The sequence below is a fragment of the Aquarana catesbeiana genome, unplaced genomic scaffold (genome assembly GCF_042186555.1).
Source record: "Aquarana catesbeiana isolate 2022-GZ unplaced genomic scaffold, ASM4218655v1 unanchor246, whole genome shotgun sequence".
NCBI lineage: Eukaryota > Metazoa > Chordata > Amphibia > Anura > Ranidae > Aquarana > Aquarana catesbeiana.
Genome location: NW_027362675.1, coordinates 10,001 through 33,333, shown reverse-complemented (window position 1 = coordinate 33,333; position 23,333 = coordinate 10,001). Strand labels below are relative to the sequence as shown.

Genomic DNA, 23,333 nt, shown 5'->3' with positions numbered 1-23,333 from the left:
AAGGTGAGTATAGTAGCAAGTCCTAGTTGCAATCTTGAAACACCCAATACGAGGACAATATGCGACCGGTCTAAACTATGTGGCATGTTCACCAATGCCAGGAGCATGGCGGACAAGATGGGTGAACTAGAGATACTGTTGTACAAGGAGGATTTGGATTTTGTGGGAATTTCAGAGACCTGGTTCAACAGCTCTCATGATTGGCTGGCAAACATTCAAGGGTATACCCTATACCGCAAGGATAGAGAGGGTAAAAAAGGGGGAGGGGTATGCCTATATATCAAGAATAATGTACAAGTGAATGTGAGAGATGACATCACTGAGGGGGCTAGGGAGGAGGTGGAATCTTTATGGGTAGAGCTCCAAAGGGATGAAGCTAAGGGGAAAATAATACTGGGAGTATGCTATAGGCCCCCTAACCTGAGGGAGGAAGTGGAGACGGATCTCCTATCACAAATTGGATTAGCAGCAAGGATGGGAAGTGTTATCATAATGGGGGATTTTAATTATCCAGACATAGACTGGGCGGAGGGAACCGCGCATTCATTTAAGGCTCGCCAGTTCCTTAATGTCTTGCAGGACAATTTTATGGGTCAGATGGTAGACGCACCAACTAGAAATAAAACATTACTAGATCTACTGATTACCAACAATACAGACCTGATCACAGATGTGGAAATACGGGGCAATTTAGGTAACAGCGATCACAGGTCAATTAGTTTCAGTATAAATCACACAAATAGGAAACATAAAGGGAATACAAAGACACTGAATTTCAAAAGAGCCAACTTCCCTAAACTACAAACCTTGCTAAAAGGCATAAATTGGGATAAAATATTAGGAACAAAGAATACGGAGGAGAGATGGGTTTGCTTTAAGAGCATATTAAATAAGGGCATTAGCCAATGTATCCCATTGGGTAATAAATTTAAAAGAGCGAACAAACATCCTGGATGGCTTAACTCCAATGTAAAAATGCATATAAAAGCAAAGGAGAAGGCCTTCAAAAAATACAAGGTTGAGGGATCATCCTCAGCATTCAGAATTTACAAAGAATGCAATAAGAAATGTAAGGGTGCAATTAGGACGGCTAAGATAGAACATGAAAGACACATAGCGGAGGAGAGCAAAAAAAATCCCAAGAAATTCTTTAAGTATGTAAACAGTAAAAAAGGGAGGACAGACCATATTGGCCCCATAAAGAATGAGGAAGGACATCTGGTTACAAAGGATGGGGAGATGGCGAAGGTATTGAATTTATTCTTCTCCTCAGTCTTCACGAGGAAATCGGGGGGCTTCAGTAACCAAAACTGCAGTGTTTATCCTCATGACACAACACAGGAAGCACCTACATGGTTAACAGAGGACGGAATTAAAATTAGACTTGAGAAACTTAACATTAATAAACACCGGGACCAGATGGCTTGCATCCGAGGGTACTTAGGGAACTCAGTCAGGTGATTGCCAGACCGTTGTTCCTAATTTTTACAGACAGTCTATTGACTGGAATGGTACCAGCTGATTGGAGAAAAGCCAATGTAGCACCAATATTTAAAAAGGGCCCAAAAAACATCCCTGGGAATTACAGACCAGTTAGCCTAACATCAATAGTATGTAAACTCTTGGAGGGGATGATAAGGGACTATATACAAGATTTTAGTAATAAGAATGATATCATTAGCAGTAATCAGCATGGATTCATGAAGAATCGTTGTTGCCAAACCAATCTATTAACCTTCTATGAGGAGGTGAATTGCCATCTAGATAAAGGAAGGCCCGTAGATGTGGTGTATCTGGATTTTGCAAAAGCATTTGACACAGTTCCCCATAAATGTTTACTGTACAAAATAAGGTGCGTTGGCATGGACCATAGGGTGAGTACATGGATTGAAAACTGGCTACAAGGGCGAGTTCAGAGGGTGGTGATAAATGGGGGTACTCAGAATGGTCAGGGGTGGGTAGTGGGGTTCCCCAGGGTTCTGTGCTGGGACCAATCCTATTTAATTTGTTCATAAACGATCTGGAGGATGGGATAAACAGTTCAATCTCTGTATTTGCAGACGATACTAAGCTAAGCAGGGCAATAACTTCTCTGCAGGATGTGGAAATCTTCCAAAAAGACCTGAACAAATTAATGGGGTGGGCGACTACATGGCAAATGAGGTTCAATGTAGAAAAATGTAAAATAATGCATTTGGGTGGCAAAAATATGAATGCAATCTATACACTGGGGGGAGAACCTCTGGGGGAATCTAGGATGGAAAAGGACCTGGGGGTCCTAGTAGATGATAGGCTCAGCAATGGCATGCAATACCAAGCTGCTGCTAATAAAGCAAACAGAATATTGGCATTAAAAGGGGGATCAACTCCAGAGATAAAACGATAATTCTCCCGCTCTACAAGACTCTGGTCCGGCCGCACCTGGAGTATCCTGTCCAGTTCTGGGCACCAGTCCTCAGGAAGGATGTACTGGAAATGGAGCGAGTACAAAGAAGGGCAACAAAGCTAATAAAGGGTCTGGAGGATCTTAGTTATGAGGAAAGGTTGCGAGCACTGAACTTATTCTCTCTGGAGAAGAGACGCTTGAGAGGGGATATGATTTCAATTTACAAATACTGTACTGGTGACCCCACAATAGGGATAAAACTTTTTCGCAGAAGAGAGTTTAATAAGACTCGTGGCCACTCATTACAATTAGAAAAAAAGAGGTTTAACCTTAAACTACGTAGAGGGTTCTTTACTGTAAGAGCGGTAAGGATGTGGAATTCCCTTCCACAGGCGGTGGTCTCAGCTGGGAGCATTGATAGCTTCAAGAAACTATTAGATAATCACCTGAATGACCGCAACATACAGGGATATGTAATGTAATACTGACACATAATCACACACATAGGTTGGACTTGTGTCTTTTTTCAACCTCACCTACTATGTAACTATAAGTGCTGACTGACCTTGATGATCCTGTTTCTGCATGGGATGATCTTGGATGGAGGAATGTGCCTGTCCAGCAGCATGCCAGAGAATCTGCAGAGGAAAATCTGGAGATAGCACTTCAGGTTTGGGGATGGCAGACAACCGGGCAGAGCTTTGCTAACCTCTGCCCAGCACTGATAGCATCTTCTGGATTCCATGGACAGGAGATGGTGAACCTCCATCCCCAGACACCAGTTGCAGAGACAGGGGATTTGATAGACTTCTCTGCTGAGGAAGAACCATCGGGTGAGCCCCCAGCAGAAGAGTTGGGATTAGGGCCAAACTTCATTGCGCTCTGCTCAGCACTGATGGCATCTTCTGAGTTCCACGGGCCCTCCCTTCACATTTTTGTTTTGGAAACTATGAAATATCTCCCATACATTTGTATCTAAATGTTTGTCTCATGTTTTCGTCTTCTCATTGTTTGTATGTAGTAACATGAATATGTTAGAACCCACTGCGGCGGCCCTCCTACGTGTCGCGGGTGTTGTATTTTAGTAGGAACGTGAAAGTAAGGGTTACAGAGGGTTTAGTTATTCTTGGTTTTGAGGATTGTCAGTCACAATTTACCAATGTACATGAATGTTGTATTGTTTGCCATTCTTTGCAGGTTAAAGATAAAGGATAGAGTAATAACTCTTGTTTATAAGTGTCTTTTCCAGGTCCAGTGAGTTTCTAAAAGTGTACGTACATAGAAAGCAGGTGTATGTAGATAGCTGTACACATGCATAAAAACACACACCTAAAAGAAGGTAAAAGTATCATAGGCTGTGTTTTTTTTCTGCACCATTCTAAACCCTGCATCTCTTCATCCAGTTTTCAATGAGGAAGAAAATGGGGGGATAAATGTAAGAATGACAATTTTCAAACCAATAATACCAAACTCTCTAATTCTAACCAAGATTGTGACCTAGTAGGATGACATGTTCCACGACTGTCTTTCTTTGATGGAATTTGAACCAGCAACCAGCAGTCCGGTGAAGGATGAAGATGCTAAGAACCTTTTTGTCAATGGTTCCAGGTATTACAACCCCAGATGGTAAGCCACGCACAGGTTATGCAGTGACCACAGTCATTGAGTTCCCACATGTCTGGGGTATCGCTATAGGAGGTTTGTTTGGAGGTCAACCAAAAACAGGGTTGTACTTTCCTCAGCAGCTGTCGCCTACATTCTCAGCTGATGGGGTAGGTGCAGTCACTGTAACGTGAACTTCAAAAAGGTCCACCACAGGGTTCACGAGTCCATCCCGGACCCTGACACAATAACCGGTTTACATTCTTTCCAACCAGGTGACTGGGTCATTGTAAAGAAGCTTGATGGACGAGACAACTGGGTCCACGCCAGACACTGCAAGAAGCTGCTCAACTACACCAAAGAATGAGGAGTATCTTTGTTTATTTATATTTTTAGCTGAGTGAATTCTCCAACTAGCTAAGAAAGCAAACAGGACCAATTGCTGGGTCTACTCTGAATCTCCACCAAGCTTTAGTACTCCAGCGATGACAGCGGTACATTCTATATATGATGTTCATATTTGTATGAGGAGTTTTGACAAACTAGTAACAAATCTAAACAGACACTTGTCAAAAGAAATTAACAAAACATTTCTAGAGGGTAAAATTAATTATAGTTTTAACAATAGCTCTGGTTCTTGCCAGTTTGGGTATTGGGACAACTAGGTGGCCCACAAGTGTGCTTCAACTTTAGTTTGGTACGTTTGCGGTTCTACAGCTTATAAGATAACTCCCCCTAATGCAAGAGGTTCATGCGTCCGGGTGAAACTCGTTCCAATATCCTATGTTGTGGCCGATCGTGAGGATCTGATGGCATGAGAGAAGGTAAGAATGGTGGGAACAGCTAGAAGGGAATTGTTCACCAACCCCGACCAGGTCTGGGCATGGTTTCCTGCTTGTACACGGTGGGGGCTGAGCTTATGAAACGATTGAACATTTTCTCATCCATTGTGGATGGGATGTTCAATGAAACTGTTGAAGCTGAAAGGAAGATCCCACAGAAACAACGGCAGATCAAGACCCTTCTATTAAAAGATGGCCCATGATTATCTGTTGGCATCCAAGGGGGGGTTTCTGTGAATTCATAGGAAAAGATTGTTATACCTGGATTGGGGATACTAGTGACAAAGTTCAGGCCCATATGGATAAGGAAGGATCCCTGCAAGGCATAGCCAGAGCTATAGCTAGTGAAGGTTGGAATCTTTGGAGATTTTTTTATTTTTTAGCAGATCATGGCCATGGTTGAAGGAAGTAGGGGTATACAGTGTATATATATATATATATATATATATATATATATATATATATATATATATATATATATTCATGTTTTTGTTTCTATTCCTTCTATATGCCGTGATGAGGTGCTACTGTTGCCCGATTGGACGAGTGAACAGAGCCCGAGTAGATGACCACATCTTCCTCGCTGAGATGAGATACCCCGAAGCCCAACCCACGTACAAGACAGACACCGACCGGCCTTCATGTCCTCCTCTAAGTCATCCCTCCTGAAGAACAGAGTCTACAAGTCAAGCCGTGTTTTCCTTTTTATGGACTCATATGGAATGTAAGGACGAATTCATTTCCAGGTGTAAGAAGAAGATCAAGATTCATCGAGGGACACATGGGAACATATGACAAAGAGGAGGGACCGTTGTGGAAATTTTATTAAGATGGATTTAATATGTATAGTCACAGTGTCTCCCAGTGTTAGTTCTCCTGCAGCCCGCTCTAAAGAGCGGACTGGGGCAGACTGATGCCAGTTGAGACCCGTTTTGGTAGTGAAAAGCTTCCTGTAAGATGTAGAGAAGTATTTGCAGTGTGTGGATATGTCCACCAGCGAAGGGCCCCTGTGCAATGCAAAGACGATAGTCGGGGGGGGGGGGGGGGGGGGATGTGTTCACTCTGCGAAGACATTATCGGTTATGGGGGATGTATGCTTGAGTGTCTGTGTGTCTGATCAGCACATGGGTGTGAGAGCTGGGCTCAGCCCTTCCCTCTCAAAGCTGACCACTCAGCTGTCGGCTAATTGCCAGCTCCTATCTCTCCACAGTGACTCACCTGTTGATATCCTGCTCGTCAGTCCTGCCTACTTAAGCCGTCCAATCCAGATGATCTCTGCCTTTGCCTTGGTCACATCTCTAGAGACGCTCTCCTGTGTTCTTGTTAAAGACTTGCTTGGCTGACATTCCTTCTGGCTCCAGATCCTGCTTGCTGTTCTACTACGCTGATCTCTGGCTCCCTGATGTTTTGGCTTGTCTGACTATCCATTCTGGTTCCTGAACTCTGGCTATGTTTTGACTACGTTTATGCTGTTAACTTTTTTATTATTATTAAACAAGTGTGATTTAACTGTACTTCTGTCTCAGTCTGATTCATGGTTTCTGATAACGGGGGGGGCTATGGCGTGTCTCTGCAGATAATCTCCCATCCTCAGGAATGGTAGGATAATCCGGGTATGCGTTGTTCTCTGAACAATGTAGAATAAGGAGTCATGCCAATGGAAAAACTGGAGTCTTTGAGTGCATTTTGTCAGGGACAGTGTTCATCATTTCAAGGACAGCCATGTGATTTTCTTTGACTAGTTGAAGAGCATTGCTTACAAGGACGGGGGGTGGGAAATCATACACGCTGCCCTTGCACAGACACGCCCATACACTCCCCTAGTCATTGTTCATTAGTTGAGATTTGTATAACTCCTCCTGTTTGCCTGAGCTTAATTGGCTGATTGTGAAACCAGCCAGCTTTATTGTTAAGAACTCTAAATAAACAGAACACAGGCTCTCCAGAAACAATTTGAGCTGTGGAGCTAAGGATGTGAGAATGGTGGTCATGGCTGTGTTACTTGGAAAGATATGGTTGTAGACAGATGCATTATACCAAAAGGCTGAAAGGGCGCTTTATTAGTGCAGGAGACCTGGATTATGGGTAGCGTATAGTTGAATTTCCACGACACATCTCTTCCACTTCTGGATGACAGATAACTGTCCTCACAACTAAACATAGGACCAGATAATGACCTGGAAGGCTCCGGAGCCATTTATCTTCTGCCCTGAAGGATCACAGTATAGAAAAACAGGACTTATAGTACTTACTGCATAATCATTTTCTTGGGGTACATTTAAGAGACATGGGATTTTTTTCCCTAAAGACACAGGAATTCTTAGAATACTTCTACTATACAATTATACTGCCCCTACAGGGGAAATGGACACTGGTCAAAAAAAAAAAAGTTGGTCAGCAGGATAAACCCCCCTCACTTTCATGAAATAAACAGAGGGAGGGACCTGTGCACCTAAATGGACTCTAAAAAAAAATATTTTATAGTACGTACAGAGAAAAAACAAACAAACTATCTTCTTTATTGTCCATTGGGGGACACAGGAATTGTTAGACTGCTGGGATGTCTAAAAGCAGTCCAACCGAGGGGTGAGCAACATAGCAACAAGGGCTAACAGGCCCAGGAAGACAACAGAAAGCTGAGGACTTCTTGCAGCTCAAAGAGCCTTCTGAAGGATGGGGTGCCCAAAGCCGGTATCAGACAAGCCCTGAATATACCTGGTAGAACTTAGAAAAAAGAAAAAAAACAGGTAGTAGCCTTGCAAACTGGGAAAAAGTTGCTTGAAGCCGAAAAGTCTGAAGCACTCACAAATCTATAGGCGCATCTCAAAAAATTTGAATATCATCAAAAAGTTAAGTTATTTCAGTAATTCAATTCAAAAAGTGAAACATATTTTCTATAGATACATTACACACAGAGTGATATATTTCAAGCATTTCTTTCTTTTCATTTTGATGATTATGGTTTACAGCTAGTAAAAACCGAAAAACCGGCACTGCTGAGGTGTTATGGAAGCCCAGGTTGCTTTGATAGCGGCCTTCAGCTTATCTGCATTGTTGGGTCTGGTGTCTCTCATCTTCCTCTTGACCATACCTCACAGATTCTCTATGGGGTTTAGGTCAGGCAAATTTGATGGCCAATCAAGCACAGTGATACCATGATCATTAATCCAGGTTTTGGTAGTTTTGGCAGTGTGGGAGGTGCCAAGTCCTGCTGGAAAATTAAATCAGCATCTCCATAAAGCTGGTCAGTGGAGGGAAGCATGAAGTACTCTAGAATTTCCTGGTAGAGGGTTGCACTGACTTTGGACTTGATAAAACACTGTGGACCAACACCAGCAGATGACATGGCTCCCCAAATCATCACTATGGAAACTTCACACTGGACCTCATGCAACTTGGATTCTGTGCCTCTCTACTCTTCCTCCAGACTCTGAGACCGCGATATCCAAATGAAATGCATAATTTACTTCCATATGAAAAGAGCACTTTGGGGTGGCCAACCGGAGCTGAAGATGGACGCTTAACTGCATAGCTCAGCAGCCAGGGGACACAATCCAGCGCAATCGGCCCACACCACGACTCCATCCGCACCCATCCTCGCTCCAGGCACTCAGGAGACAAAGATGCAGCCATCCAGGAAAAGATTTACGGAGCACAAGCCCCAAAAACTAACAAAATTCACTTACAAGCCGGCGGGCTGGGATTCCCAAGATGGCGCCGACCAGGCCGCGCCACCCGAATCATACACGGACCTCCCGGATGATATCCAGGACGCACAGCACTCCACAGGTACGATTCCTGACAAGTACCAAGCCCCAGAGAGTGACCCTCTCCCCAGCAGCCCAGCAAAAGCTTGGATGAGGCTAGATACACTGACGCTGCACACACAGCGCCAGCTAATTGAGGCCCAGGCTCCCATCCCCTTCTCCATAGACCAGGCCCTGCACTCCTCCATGGCCTCCTTCCCCACATCAGGGCAGCCAGTCATGGACACAACTCTGAAGGACATGCTTCTGTCCCTTCAATCCTCCCTCATGAATGATCTTTCATCCATGTTTCACAGAGTCACCTCTGACATTCACAAGCTAGATGACAGAATGACTAATGCTGAGAGAGGAATACAGGCCTGTACTTCCACAGTAAATGAAATGATTGATTCTTATGACAATATAAAGGAGGAACAGGCATGGATGCGCGCCAAAATGGCGGATTTAGAAGACAGGTCACGCAGGAACAACATTAAACTGAGGGGAGTCCCAGAGTCCATACTCCCAGTGGACTTACCACGCTACGCGAAAGAATTGATACATCTAGTGATACCAGAAGCTTCCCCAAAAGACGCCATTATTGACAGAATACACAGAATTGCCAAACCGTCCCACCTGGCAGCCTCAGTCCCTAGAGATGTTCTGATGAGGGTTCACTTCTATCAAACCAAAGAAAAGCTCCTTATGGGCCTTAGAGCAAAATCTCCACTACCTGGCCCCTATACTGGGATACAACTTTTCCCTGACCTGTCCAAATACACCCTCCAACTGCGACGGCAACTGAACCCGATAACCAAAGGTCTGCAGAACCACAAGGTACCATACAAATGGCGCCACCCAGCTACCATCCTTGTTGTCCGCAATGGTCAGACACATGCAATAGGAGACCTAGATAAAGGCCTAAAGCTCCTCCACTCCTGGAGCATAATCCCTGAAATGGCTGCCCCTACCGCACTAACCAACGGTGCCTTACCTCCTCGTAGACAACAAAATCATCTTCTCACCTGAGGATGCTCGCATCTCCACAACAATGGCCGACAACTCATCCCACAGTTCCCCTGAGCTCTGACAGTCTGACACCTTAACTCTCTACCTCCGGTGATACTGACTCTGTTTACCCCCACGTAGAGGATTTAACGGTGTCAAACACCCCCTCTAATCTTCGCTCTAGCTGAAATATACAGCAATATCATATCCAGCAACTGCGAACCGAAAATCCAAGTTCCTTTTCCACTAGTTTCCATACTTTATACCAGTGATCTGTCAATGCATTTCTTTATTGGTTACTGACATATTGCTCTATCCGCAGCACTCTAGTCCACTTCTATTTCAGACCCTTGGATTGCCACTGGACCACCACTGCGCTCTAACTCCAGGACTCACCTGCAGACAGAAGCATCAACATCCCTATACAGGTGCCTCAACACATCTGCACTCGGACCTCCGCCTCAGGAACAAAGCACCCGACCCCATCTACCCTCAGACTCATCCACCAGCAACGAACCGTAAGTGTTGCATTCAACACCCAACACCCCCACGGACACAAAATGCCATTCACTATACTGTCATTAAATACCAACGGGCTCAATCATCCTGCCAAGAGACACTCACTATGGAGATCCGCTACAGATCTTCACAGCGACATCCTTTGTGCCCAGGAAACACATCTGCTCACCAATGATACATCCCTATGCAAGAACAACCGCTTTCCCCAGGTGTTCCACGCCACCCATTCAACTAAAACCAGAGGGGTCATGATTGCAATCAGAGACTCACTGGACTTCCAACTTTTAGATATCGAAAAAGACCCCGAAGGCCGTTATATCATACTTGCTTGCAAAGTCAACAAAGTGACCTATACCATAATCAACCTCTATGCCCCGAATTCTGGCCAAACTAAATTCCTTCACAAAGTCCTGCGTAAAGCCAAACACATCCAAAAAGGTCACCTGATATTATGTGGAGACTTTAATCTCGTCCCTGAAATATCCATCGACTCAACATCATCGGCAACTAGAAGAGTCTCACCTCTGAAAAGATTCATCTCCTCCCAAGACCTCTACGACGTTTGGCGCTGTTACCACGGCTCCGAACGGGACTATACTTTTTTTTCCTCCAGGCATCGCTCATATTCAAGAATAGACCTGTTCTTAACCGATAAGTTTATTCTACAAAATGTATCTGCCTCCACAATCCACACCACCACATGGTCGGACCATGCCCCAATCTCTATCACGATCCAAGACTCTAACTTACAAAAAAATACATTTATATGGCGAGTAAACAACCACATCATTCAACACAATCAATATGCGCCATCTATTGCAGAACAAATAACCGATTTCTTCTCACTAAACAAAGGCTCGGTGCCCGACCCTGCCGTGGTGTGGAGTGCGCACAAAGCATACATGAGAGGAATGTTAATTAAATTAAGTTCCCACCATAAGAAAAAGAGGACGCAACGTATAAACGACCTAACAACCCAAATAGCAGCCCTAGAATCGAAACACAAATCTGACACCCGAGACCAACTGACAAATCACCTATTGTCCCTTAGACAGGAACTTAGAACACTACTCCTTCACTCTTACGAATTCCTCCAGAAAAAATTTAAGGCGACATCGTATTCTACCTCTAACAAAGCAGGGAAGAAACTAGCACAAAGACTAAAAGGTAGACGCACCAAAACCAAAATCTCTCAACTTATCCACCCTCATACCAAAGCCCCGCTGAGCAACCCCCAAGACATAGCCAATGCCTTCAGTGCCTATTATGAAGACTTATATAATCTAAAACAAGACCCGCTCACACCCCAACCCACCCCAGACGACATTGACCACTTTCTCAGGAAAGTCAAGCTACCCACACTGACAACAGACCAACTGAATACCTTAAATGCCCCCTTCACAGAAATAGAAATAAAAAAGACTATTACCTCACTACCTAGCGGCAAAGCCCCAGGCCCTGACGGCTTAACTGGGGAATATTACAAGCAATTTTCACCCCACTTGACCCCGTACCTAACGGAATTATATAACCACGTTGCCTCCTCTTCTGCTTTCTCTAAAGAATACTTGAACGCGTTGGTGATAACATTGCCGAAACCAGGGAAACAGTCGAATGTACCTCAAAATTTCCGCCCAATCTCTCTACTTAATCTCGACCTTAAAATCTACGCAAAAACCATAGCAACAAGATTGATCAAAATTATGCCCACTATTATACACCATGACCAGACGGGGTTCACAAAAGGCAGACAATCATCTGATGCCACCAGACGGATGATAAACCTAATCCACCATGCTGAATCCACCGGAACGCCTTCTCTGCTCCTATCCTTGGATGCAGAGAAGGTGTTCGATAGGGTACACTGGACCTATCTAGAAAAGGTACTCCAAAAGTTTGGATTCCAGGGTCAGATTTTTGGAGCCATCATGGCACTATACTCCAATCCCGAAGCTCAGGTTTACACAGAGGGCATGCTCTCCTGCCCATTCCCCATAACCAATGGCACCCGCCAAGGCTGCCCTCTATCTCCCCTCATATTTAATATGCTCATGGAGCACCTAGCAGAAAGTATCCGTTCTCATCCCAACATCTCTGGCTTACACATTGGAACTACGCACCATAAGATCAGCTTATTTGCGGATGACATCATCCTTATCCTATCCAACCCGACTGTTTCCCTGGCTGAGGTACACCATATGCTCCAATGGTTTAGTTCGATTTCCTACTACAAGGTGAACACATCCAAATCCTTCATCCTAGACATAAATATAAACGCCATCATAAAAAATCTTCTACAACTGCAATATCCTTTTGTATGGGCAGACACTGACATTTCTTACCTGGGCATTAAACTCCCAAGAAACACTAAAAACCTCTATTCAAGTAATTTTCCCCCATTACTCCAGACTATACAGCAAACGACACAACAAATAGCAAAACAAGAACTATCTTGGACAGGAAGGCTTGCGGCCTTTAAAATGATCTGCCTACCCCAAATACTTTATTATTTCAGAACCCTACCAATTCCATTACCTGCTACGTTTTTTAGATCCCTACGCACAATGTACAACAAACTCCTGTGGAACGGTAAACGTCCCAGGTGTGCACATCAACAACTGACTAAACACAAGCAAGTGGGGGGCACGAGCTCTATAGATTTTGAAGACTACCATATAGCAGCCATTCTGGCCCAACTACCCTGCTGGTTCCAACCATCTCCAACTACTCTTTGGGGGCAAATTGAATGCTCCTCAATCACAAGATCAGACCTGAAAACCTGGTTACTGAGCACCCCACTGGGCTCATTGATCCCAAAGTCCCTATCTCCAACTATTAAAGCATCAGCGCAAGCCTGGAAAAAATTGTCCACCTCAATGAGTCACACCCCCCATGAACCACAAACACACATCCCTCTAGCCTCCTTGAAACATATAACACCTGAACTACCAGTAACCTCATGGACACACAAAGGCATAGGGCCCCTACAACATCTACTGCAAGACAACTCCCTCAAACCATTCTCCCAATTGCAATCTGAATATGCAATACCCACATCTGAACATTTCACCTACCTCCGTATACAACATTGCCTCAAAACGGTCCCCCTTCCTCTATACAACATCCATCCCAAGACTTGGGAATATCTCACCAACCCTAACACAAATCTTAGAGGAATCTCATACTTCTACAACTCCCTACACCAAAAACATACCTTCACCAAACTAAAGCCACACAAGAAATGGGAAATAGATCTGAACCACGAATTCACAGACAATCAATGGCATCAAGCCTTCAAGTCCACATACAAGGCCACGAAATGCGCGGCCCTTTGGGAACTGGCGCAAAAAATTTCTCTACGTTGGTATATGACCCCAGCCAGAATCACGTCCATTAACCCTCAAATCCCCAATATTTGCTGGAGATGTAACTCATCCCCAGGGGATCTTCTCCATGTTTTCTGGTCATGCCACCTTCTTAAAACGTACTGGGATAGTATTTTCCAGTTAATCCTAAACATCACCCACATCAAAACTCCCCCCTCCCCAGCACTTGCGATCCTGAATCTTACTATTGAGGATCTTCCTCACCCCTTTAGAATAGTGACCACCCACATCCTGATGGCAGCTAAACTTAACATAGCTAGACACTGGAAGTCGGACACATCCTTAACCCTAACCCAAGTCGTAGATTTGGTATCATTACACTACAGCTATGAGCACACATCTGCTTCTGACACAAACCATTATAAAAAAATACAATCCAGCTGGCAACCATGGACCACCTGGACTAGACACTGCGCAATTCACGTCTAAGTCACTGCATTACAACCCCTTCCTCTTGACCGAGCAATACTATGAATAGAGTATGTTTACATGTATATTTTCAACTGATAACCTTCCAGAACATCTTCTTTCTTCTCTCTTTGGAATGCATCAAAATAGATGGTCCACCTCGCTCCTGTGACTCTAGAGATCCCACTTGGGGTGTCACACTAGTGAAGTGGACCAGCAACGACTACAATATTACCGATACTAGCGATACTGGTTATTATGTACTCAATGCATTAATTCATTGTGTATGGACAAAGTTTTACTCTACCCAATGTGGAGCTATTTTCAATGCAATGTCCACTTATACGTCGTTGCAAGACGTACAATGTTCAATTGTACAATGTATACTCTGTGAAAATTAATAAAAATTATTGATTAAAAAAAAAAAAAAGAGCACTTTGGACCACTAAGCAACAGACCAGTCCTTTTTCTCCTTAGCCCAGGCAAGACGCATCTGACGTTGTCCCTGCTTCAGGAGTGGCTTGACAAGGAATGCAACAGTTGTAGCCCATGTCCTGGATACGTCTGTGTGTGGTGGCTCTTGAAGCACTGACACCAGCTGTAGTCCATCTCCCCCAAATTCTTGAATGGCGTTTGCCTCACAATAATCTCAAGGCTGCGGTTATCTCTGTTGCTTGTGCACCTTTTTCTACCACACTTTTTTTCTTCCACTCAACTATCCATTAATATGCTTGGATACAGCACTCTGTGAACTGCCAGCTTCTTTAGCAATGACCTTTTGTGACTTACCCTCCTTGTGCAGGGGGTGTCAATGGCTGTCATCTGTACAACTGTTAAGTCGGCAGTCTTCCCCATGATTGTGTAACCTACTGAACTAGACTGAAGGACCATTTAAAGGCTCAGGAAACCTTTACAGGTGTTTTGAGTTAATTAGCTGATTAGAGTGTGACACCATGAGTCTACAATATTCAACTTTTTCACAATATTCTAATTTTCTGAGATACTGAATTTTGGGTTGTCACTAACTGTAAGCCATAATCATCAAAATTAAAAGAAAGAAATGCTTGAAATGTATCAAACTTTTGGAGATGCACCTGTAGTAGAGTGTGCCATGACAGGAATAGGTGGAACCTGACCCTTGAGACAGAAAGTTTGTCTAATGGTCTGCCTGAGTCACCTGAAGATGGTGGACAAAAAACCCAGGGTACTCATAGTGGATCCAAGGAATACCAAGGAAATACATCTTCCTGAAGAAGCAGTGGTTGAGAGACTTACACAGCCCAAACCACATCCAGACAATTGGGAGAAATGTATTTTTGGTGAAGTAGTGCTGGACAGGGGGACAGAAGAGCAAAGTTCAGGTTGAGGTGAAAGACAGATGCTGCTTTAGGGAAAAAGTTCTGGACATAAACGCCAGAAAAGGTTGCTTCCAGTAGAAGACCAAAATTTCAGAGATTTGTTTTGTAGAGGAAAGCATTACATACAAATAAATCAATAAATAAAAAACCTTGTGGGTGAGAATAGAGTGAGGAATGTCTCTAATGGGTTAGCTCAGTAACATTTGAAGCACAGAGAGAACCATATCATATAGAGTCACAAGTGAATGAACGGGGGGAGCTACAAAAAATACTCCCTGTATAAAAAGGTCCAAATCAAGGAGTAAAAGACCAATGGTTTCTAAAACTAAAGAAACTGGGCAGAAACCTGGCCTTTGAAAATGTTGAGGACCAATGCTGGTTTAGACTGCAGGAGAGAAAGGATTCATCCCATGGAGAAACTTCTAGGGTGAAAGCCCCAAGATTGCACCAAGTATGCCTTCCATTCCATGATCAAAGACAGACTTAATGGGAAATAACCTTCATAGATTTAAACAACACAGGAAAAACAAATTCAGAAATGCCCCTGTCCCTCATGCTGTGGACTACAACTGCAAAGCCATTAAAGTCAGAGACTGAAGCAAGAAGGCATATGGTCCTTGGGACGAAAGATCCTGATGATCTAAAGAGCCCATAGAGCATAAGCCAGAAGTGTTACCAGGTCGTTGTACCACATTATCTTTATATGTTCACCACCCTGCACATGAAGATGAACATTTGCAGGAGAATTAGCATCTGTTGCACAAGCTCCCTGACACACTCCAAGAATTTCACAGAAAAACACCTTAACCAGCATGCCCACCAGGGTTACCAGCCATCAGTAAATTCACAGACAGTTTGTAAAATCTACATCTGTCCACGAATGTCCCTTAAGGATATAAAGTGTGCATGCGGGCACACCTGTTCATGTAGGAATTACCGTATATACTCGAGTATAAGTCGTTCCGAGTATAAGTCGAGGCCCTAATTTACCACAAAAAAATGGGAAAAACTTATTGACCCGAGTATAAGACGAGGGTGAGAAATGTGCAGCTACTGTAAGTGCAAAAGAGGGTCAACAATGCCCATTTGCAGCCTCACTGTGCCCATTTGCAGCCATAGGTCCCCTGAACTTCAAACTCGGTAGTTAAGGGTTCCTAGATGCCCCCTAGCTGCAGCCAAAATTTGGGGGTCTCTGAACCCAAAGGGTCCTGAAATGACATTGCTGCAGCTGGACACAGTTGACCGAAGTTGGGGCCCCGTATCTCGGGGCCACTTAGTGCTAAGAACCCCAAATTTGGTGTGCAAACCCAGTGAAACTATCACCATAAAATTTCCAAAGCTGGGGTTTCTAGCACCAAGTGGCCCAGAGATACAGGGCCCCAAAAATCAGTTCAGAAAATGTCAAGCACTTTTCTGCAGCAGAAAATGACATTTTCTGAACTTCAGCTTTGGTTATATTGTGGTACCAGTTCCACTGTGTTTGCACACCAAATTTGGGGTTCCTAGAACCAAGTGGCCCTGAGATATGGGGCCCCAAATTCGGTTCAGAAAATGTCAAGCACTTTTCTGCAGCAGAGAACGACATTTTCCGAACCGATTTTGGGGCCCCGTATCTCGGGGCGACTTAGTGCTAGGAACTTCTGCTTTGGATATGTTGTGGTACCAGTTCCACTGTGTTTGCACACCAAATTTGGGGTTCCTAGCACCAAGTGGCCCTGAGATACGGGGCCCCAAAGTCGGTTCGGAAAATGAAATTTTTTGCTGCAGAAAAGTGCTTGACTCGAGTATAAGTCGAGGGGGGCACTTTCAGCACAAAAGAATGTGCTGAAAAACTCGACTTATACTCGAGTATATACGGTAATTCATTTCGGCCAGCTTGGTCCAAAAAAAACTAGTTAAGTGGACAGTAAAGCTAGAGATCAGCTTTAATGTGTCAGCTCATTACCATCTCTGTTGTTTGTTGCCCTGACTATATCTCATGCAATGCACTTACTGAGGGGCCCTTCAGTGCAAACAACAAGTTTTCTGGCAGTGTTTCTAGTCTTCAATGGATCATTATTTGTGATCTGTAGTAACAGGAATCTCCAAGTGATGTTTTTATACATCATATGGATTTGTGGCTAATAGAGGGTGCCAAGCTGAGGGTCGTATTACCAGTGTAAATGTATATGTTGCTCTCCCAGCTATATATACACCAGTTCAGCCCTATGTTGGATGAGGTTATGGAGGACTCATTTTGTGGGGGGATTTATAGATTACACTTTTCCAGAATTTAGACAATCTTTGATTCATTCTAAAGATATTTGGGTCCCTATATTGAGTCGATACACATTGATGTTCTGGAAGAACAATCTATATTTCTTACTATGCAGAGTACAGGGCCCAGCTACATTTTACATTTTATTGATATTTTTATTAGGATGACAATATGATGAATTATGTGGAGGAGCCCTTCAGTTCAGGGATATAAAATTATAGAAACGTTATTAGATCAACGTAGAATTTGAGAAAAGGGCAGAGTTTCAGGTTCAAATTCACTCTTCCTGAAAGCATCAAACTTCAACTTTCACATAGAGCTGGTTATGTACTTACCTCTGGATAGATTTCCTGAGGACTCCTACCATCCGCATATTCCATTGGCCACAAGAGCTGAAGGAGGGCGGAATTTGGAATGGTTCCAATGGATAAAAATGAAGCCTGAGGAGCAGAAAAAAATCAATTGGTAATGGAACTTAATGAGAGTTCATTATCTAATGATCCTATATTATACACAGTGCTGAGTTCATCATCTAATGATCCTATGTACTACACAGTGCTGAGTTCATCATCTAATGATCCTATATTATACACAGTGCTGAGTTCATCATCTAATGATCCTATATTATACACAGTGCTGAGTTCATCATCTAATGATCCTATATTATACACAGTGCTGAGTTCATCATCTAATGATCCTATGTACTACACAGTGCTGAGTTCATCATCTAATGATCCTATGTACTACACAGTGCTGAGTTCATTATCTAATGATCCTATATTATACACAGTGCTGAGTTCATCATCTAATGATCCTATGTACTACACAGTGCTGAGTTCATCATCTAATGATCCTATGTACTACACAGTGCTGAGTTCATTATCTAATGATCCTATGTACTACACAGTGCTGAGTTCATCATCTAATGATCCTATATTATACACAGTGCTGAGTTCATTATCTAATGATCCTATATTATACACAGTGCTGAGTTCATTATCTAATGATCCTATGTACTACACAGTGCTGAGTTCATCATCTAATGATCCTATATTATACACAGTGCTGAGTTCATTATCTAATGATCCTATATTATACACAGTGCTGAGTTCATTATCTAATGATCCTATATTATACACAGTGCTAAGTTCATTATCTAATGATCCTATATTATACACAGTGCTGAGTTCATCATCTAATGATCCTATATTATACACAGTGCTAAGTTCATTATCTAATGATCCTATATTATACACAGTGCTGAGTTCATTATCTAATGATCCTATGTACTACACAGTGCTGAGTTCATCATCTAATGATCCTATATTATACACAGTGCTGAGTTCATCATCTAATGATCCTATATTATACACAGTGCTGAGTTCATCATCTAATGATCCTATATTATACACAGTGCTGAGTTCATTATCTAATGATCCTATATTATACACAGTGCTGAGTTCATCATCTAATGATCCTATATTATACACAGTGCTGAGTTCATTATCTAATGATCCTATATTATACACAGTGCTGAGTTCATTATCTAATGATCCTATATTATACACAGTGCTGAGTTCATTATCTAATGATCCTATGTACTACACAGTGCTGAGTTCATCATCTAATGATCCTATGTACTACACAGTGCTGAGTTCATTATCTAATGATCCTATATTATACACAGTGCTGAGTTTATTATCTAATGATCCTATATTATACACAGTGCTAAGTTCATTATCTAATGATCCTATATTATACACAGTGCTGAGTTCATTATCTAATGATCCTATATTATACACAGTGCTGAGTTCATTATCTAATGATCCTATATTATACACAGTGCTGAGTTCATCATCTAATGATCCTATATTATACACAGTGCTAAGTTCATTATCTAATGATCCTATATTATACACAGTGCTGAGTTCATTATCTAATGATCCTATATTATACACAGTGCTGAGTTCATTATCTAATGATCCTATGTACTACACAGTGCTGAGTTCATCATCTAATGATCCTATATTATACACAGTGCTGAGTTCATTATCTAATGATCCTATGTACTACACAGTGCTGAGTTCATCATCTAATGATCCTATATTATACACAGTGCTGAGTTCATCATCTAATGATCCTATATTATACACAGTGCTGAGTTCATCATCTAATGATCCTATGTACTACACAGTGCTGAGTTCATCATCTAATGATCCTATATTATACACAGTGCTGAGTTCATTATCTAATGATCCTATGTACTACACAGTGCTGAGTTCATCATCTAATGATCCTATATTATACACAGTGCTGAGTTCATCATCTAATGATCCTATATTATACACAGTGCTGAGTTTATTATCTAATGATCCTATATTAAACACAGTGCTGAGTTCATTATCTAATGATCCTATGTACTACACAGTGCTGAGTCCTAATACAACCCAGGCCTGGTATAGATATATTTACTTATTACACTAAAGATGATCTTCACCCACCTGCTCAGTTTTATTTTTAATCCCATCTTATTAGTATACTCAGCATCCCAGCGAATCCCATCTCCAACACCATCTACACCAGGTATGGGGACCTCTGCCCCTAAGATTACCTTCAGCCCCAATACCCCCAAGCCTGGTACTGGTACCTGTGGCCATCAGAGAAGTCAGGCACAGGACGCTGACACACACATACCTGGAGGTGTCTAGGCAAAGAATGAAAAGGGAATCCCAAGGCTGAGTCAAAGAACCCTCTACTACTTTCTCCAGGACTCTCCGACACGTCCTCGGCTGTCCTGGCTGGAAGTGACTCATTCAGAGCTATATAATCATCTTCAGGGATCTAAGTTGGAGCAACAGAAACATTAAAAAAAGGATTAACTCCACCCCATGCAGAATGTTCCCTCCAATCAGCACAGAAAACACCCAAATAGATGCATAGGCTCTGTCACGAATAGTAAACTCTTGACCAATCAGGATAGATTATACCCAGCTAAATCTGTAGGAAACAGGCTAGCTGCACGTGTGTGGTACAATGTCTTCTTCTCCTCCATTGAGGAACATAGGACATCTTTCACCTCTGAGTTATAATACAGCTTACAGGAGAACTGGATATTGGCAAACAAACCAGCCCAGGATAACCCCGCTACTCCCAGCATGTCTCAGTCTTCGTAGAGTTCTACAAGGACATCTGTTCTTCAGCTGTGCTGTGTAGATGACTTCCCTACTTTTGTCAGCATCTTTTTTTCTTATTCTTCAAGTGTTTTTTTCTCTACAACACAGCTAAAGCTTGCCTCTTTGATCGCAGCAATCCATCCCTCCTCAGCCTGGATATAATATTTGGGTGTAAGAAGCTTTCCAAATTAGCAGCATTTGTCAGCTCCAGGGTCAGTGGCATTGTCTGCTTGTCCTTTCTCTGAAGACTCAGTTAGTGAGTAAGCTGGTTGGCCTGAGCACTGGGGGTATCCCAAGCACATGGGTTGCTTGGCCCCTTTAAAATTCCCTGTTACCCACAGAGGTTATGGCTGTGGGACTGAGTGATGATGTCATCCTCTATCCAATCCACATTATCCCTCTATACAGCATCAAGGAAGCCTCTCCCCTCTGCTGCTCCGGCTTGTAAATAGCCACATGGAGGTCTGATCTTCAGTTGGCTCCTGCTGCCCCCCTACATTGACGTTGGTCACCTCCGGCCATCTGATTGTTACCTGCTGGAAGCTGCCTGGGTCTTGTGTGTACCTAAGGCCTTACCTTGTAGCCTGAACTTTAAGTTGTCTAACCTCCATGCAGCTGGAACATATCTGATTCTATACACGGATAAGAGACAGTCCCTAATGGTGCCGACATCTGGAATCCTGTTACCCATTGCTGCTAGAGTCTATTCTGTCATCTGAGTCCCTTTCAGCTGTGTCCGGTATGGTCAGTTCATCTGTCCTTTCGAATTATGCTTTTACTGCAGTCATGGCAGACTTTATAATCTAAACTACCCAGTTATTTGCTTTTTCTGTAGCCTTTTCCCGTAGATTCTGTATCTGATCTGCCTTGGTGTCTTCTAAGCCCTCAGCCTCTGAGATTCTGTCTGATTCTGAGTCATTCTAGTCTTTGCCTATTGGGCTTTTCCCTGATGAGTCGCAGTCACTGCTATTATTCTGAAGTTAAAAAAGTGACTGTCTGAGCTCTCATTAATGTGGTACGCACCACTCTGACAATTAGCCTGTTGCTTCTGCAAGTGCTGTTTCCAGTCTTGGGTTCCTTAGAGCCTCTAAGGCTCTCTCTCTTGCACCTTCTTTTCCAAATCTCTATCTATGGAGATTGGGAGAACCCCGACAAGGTTTTACACTCCCCCCCCACTTATTAGCCTTGTACCCATTCAGGAAGGATTTTGTACGCCCCCAGTAGACGTGTGAAAGACACTTTGGTTAAAGTGCTGGACTGCCTAATCCATGTCCAAGTAGCAGCTAATACGCATGGCCTTCAAGGGACATCTTTTTGGATCTACCCTTGATACTATTGTCAAGGACATTACCAGGACATTACCACCATCCTTTCATACACTTGGACAGCTTGCATCTCAGATGCTTGGGTGCTGGAGGCGGCATTCCCATGGCTACAAACTGGACTTTCACTTGCTACCCTATCCTCAGTTTCTGATCTGCAATCTTCTTGTGCCACCACACAGATTTAGCAGCTCTTCGTGGTGCTCTTTCGAACTGTCTGGATCAAGGTGTCACAGTTTCTGTGGCATAAAGGTTTCAAGGATTTTACTCCAACCTATTCACAGTTCCTAAAACCAAATTGTGCATCCACCCCATCTTGGATTTCAAAGCCCTAAATGTCTTCATTCTAGCTCAGAAATAAAGCATGGAATCCACCAGGACTGCCATCTCCTCTCTTCACAAGGGAGGCTTTCTGGCTTTTGCGTTGCCCAATTTTTTAGAGCATCACCGTTTTCTAGGCTTTGATGTTTTACTCTTTTTAGTAAATTAAAGTTAATGTCCTCTCTGGAGGTATCTCTCACTGATACGACTTGACTCTATTATCCGCTATAAGAATCACTCATCTATATATTCACTGCTGTAGTATTCTGTCCCACAACAATACAATCCATCCTGTATCACTATCTAATCTATGGATGTTCTGTATTATTGTATTATGTTGTGTATTACTATAATGTGTGGCCTCTGCTTGTAGACAAGCTGCAGGTATTGCTCCATGGCTTCTCTTCTGGTTCTTGTGTTGCTCTTCAGCTTCTTGTGTGGCCTTAGTTTTCCTTCTCGGATGAGGTGAAGCTCCCGGTCTCTAGAGCTCAACAATATGTATTCCTAGAAGAGAAATGCAGGATGTCATCAGATAAGCTACACTAGATGCACATAGGACATACATATCATTCCACACTAGTCACACCCAATGGTCACACTGGATACACACCCAATGGCCACACTGGATACACACCCAATGGCCACACTGGATACACACCCAATGACCACACTGGATACACACCCAATGGCCACACTGGATACACACCCAATGGCCACACTGGATACACACCCAATGACCACACTGGATACACACCCAATGGCAACACTGGATACACCCCCAATGGCAACACTGGATACACCCCCAATGGCAACACTGGATACACCCCCAATGGCAACACTGGATACACCCAATTGTCACATTGGGTACACACGCAATGGCCAAACTGGATACGCCCAATGGTCACACTGGATACACACCCAATTGCCACACTGGATACACACCCAATGGCCACACTGGATACACACCCAATGGCCACACTGGATACACACCCAATGGCCACACTG

The 23,333-nt window shown here is 43.2% G+C and overlaps 1 protein-coding gene across 1 annotated transcript in view; it reads right to left on the bottom strand.

The window, feature by feature from the left end:
* LOC141122108 (uncharacterized) overlaps positions 1 to 23,333 on the bottom strand; it is a gene marked incomplete at both ends in the record, with an annotated part of 58,857 nt that overhangs the window by 29,604 nt on the left and 5,920 nt on the right. Inside the window, 3 exon segments of the mRNA XM_073611939.1 lie at positions 17,848 to 17,952; positions 20,207 to 20,353; positions 22,677 to 22,832. Of these exon segments, the coding sequence (XP_073468040.1) occupies positions 17,848 to 17,952; positions 20,207 to 20,353; positions 22,677 to 22,832 (408 nt within the window).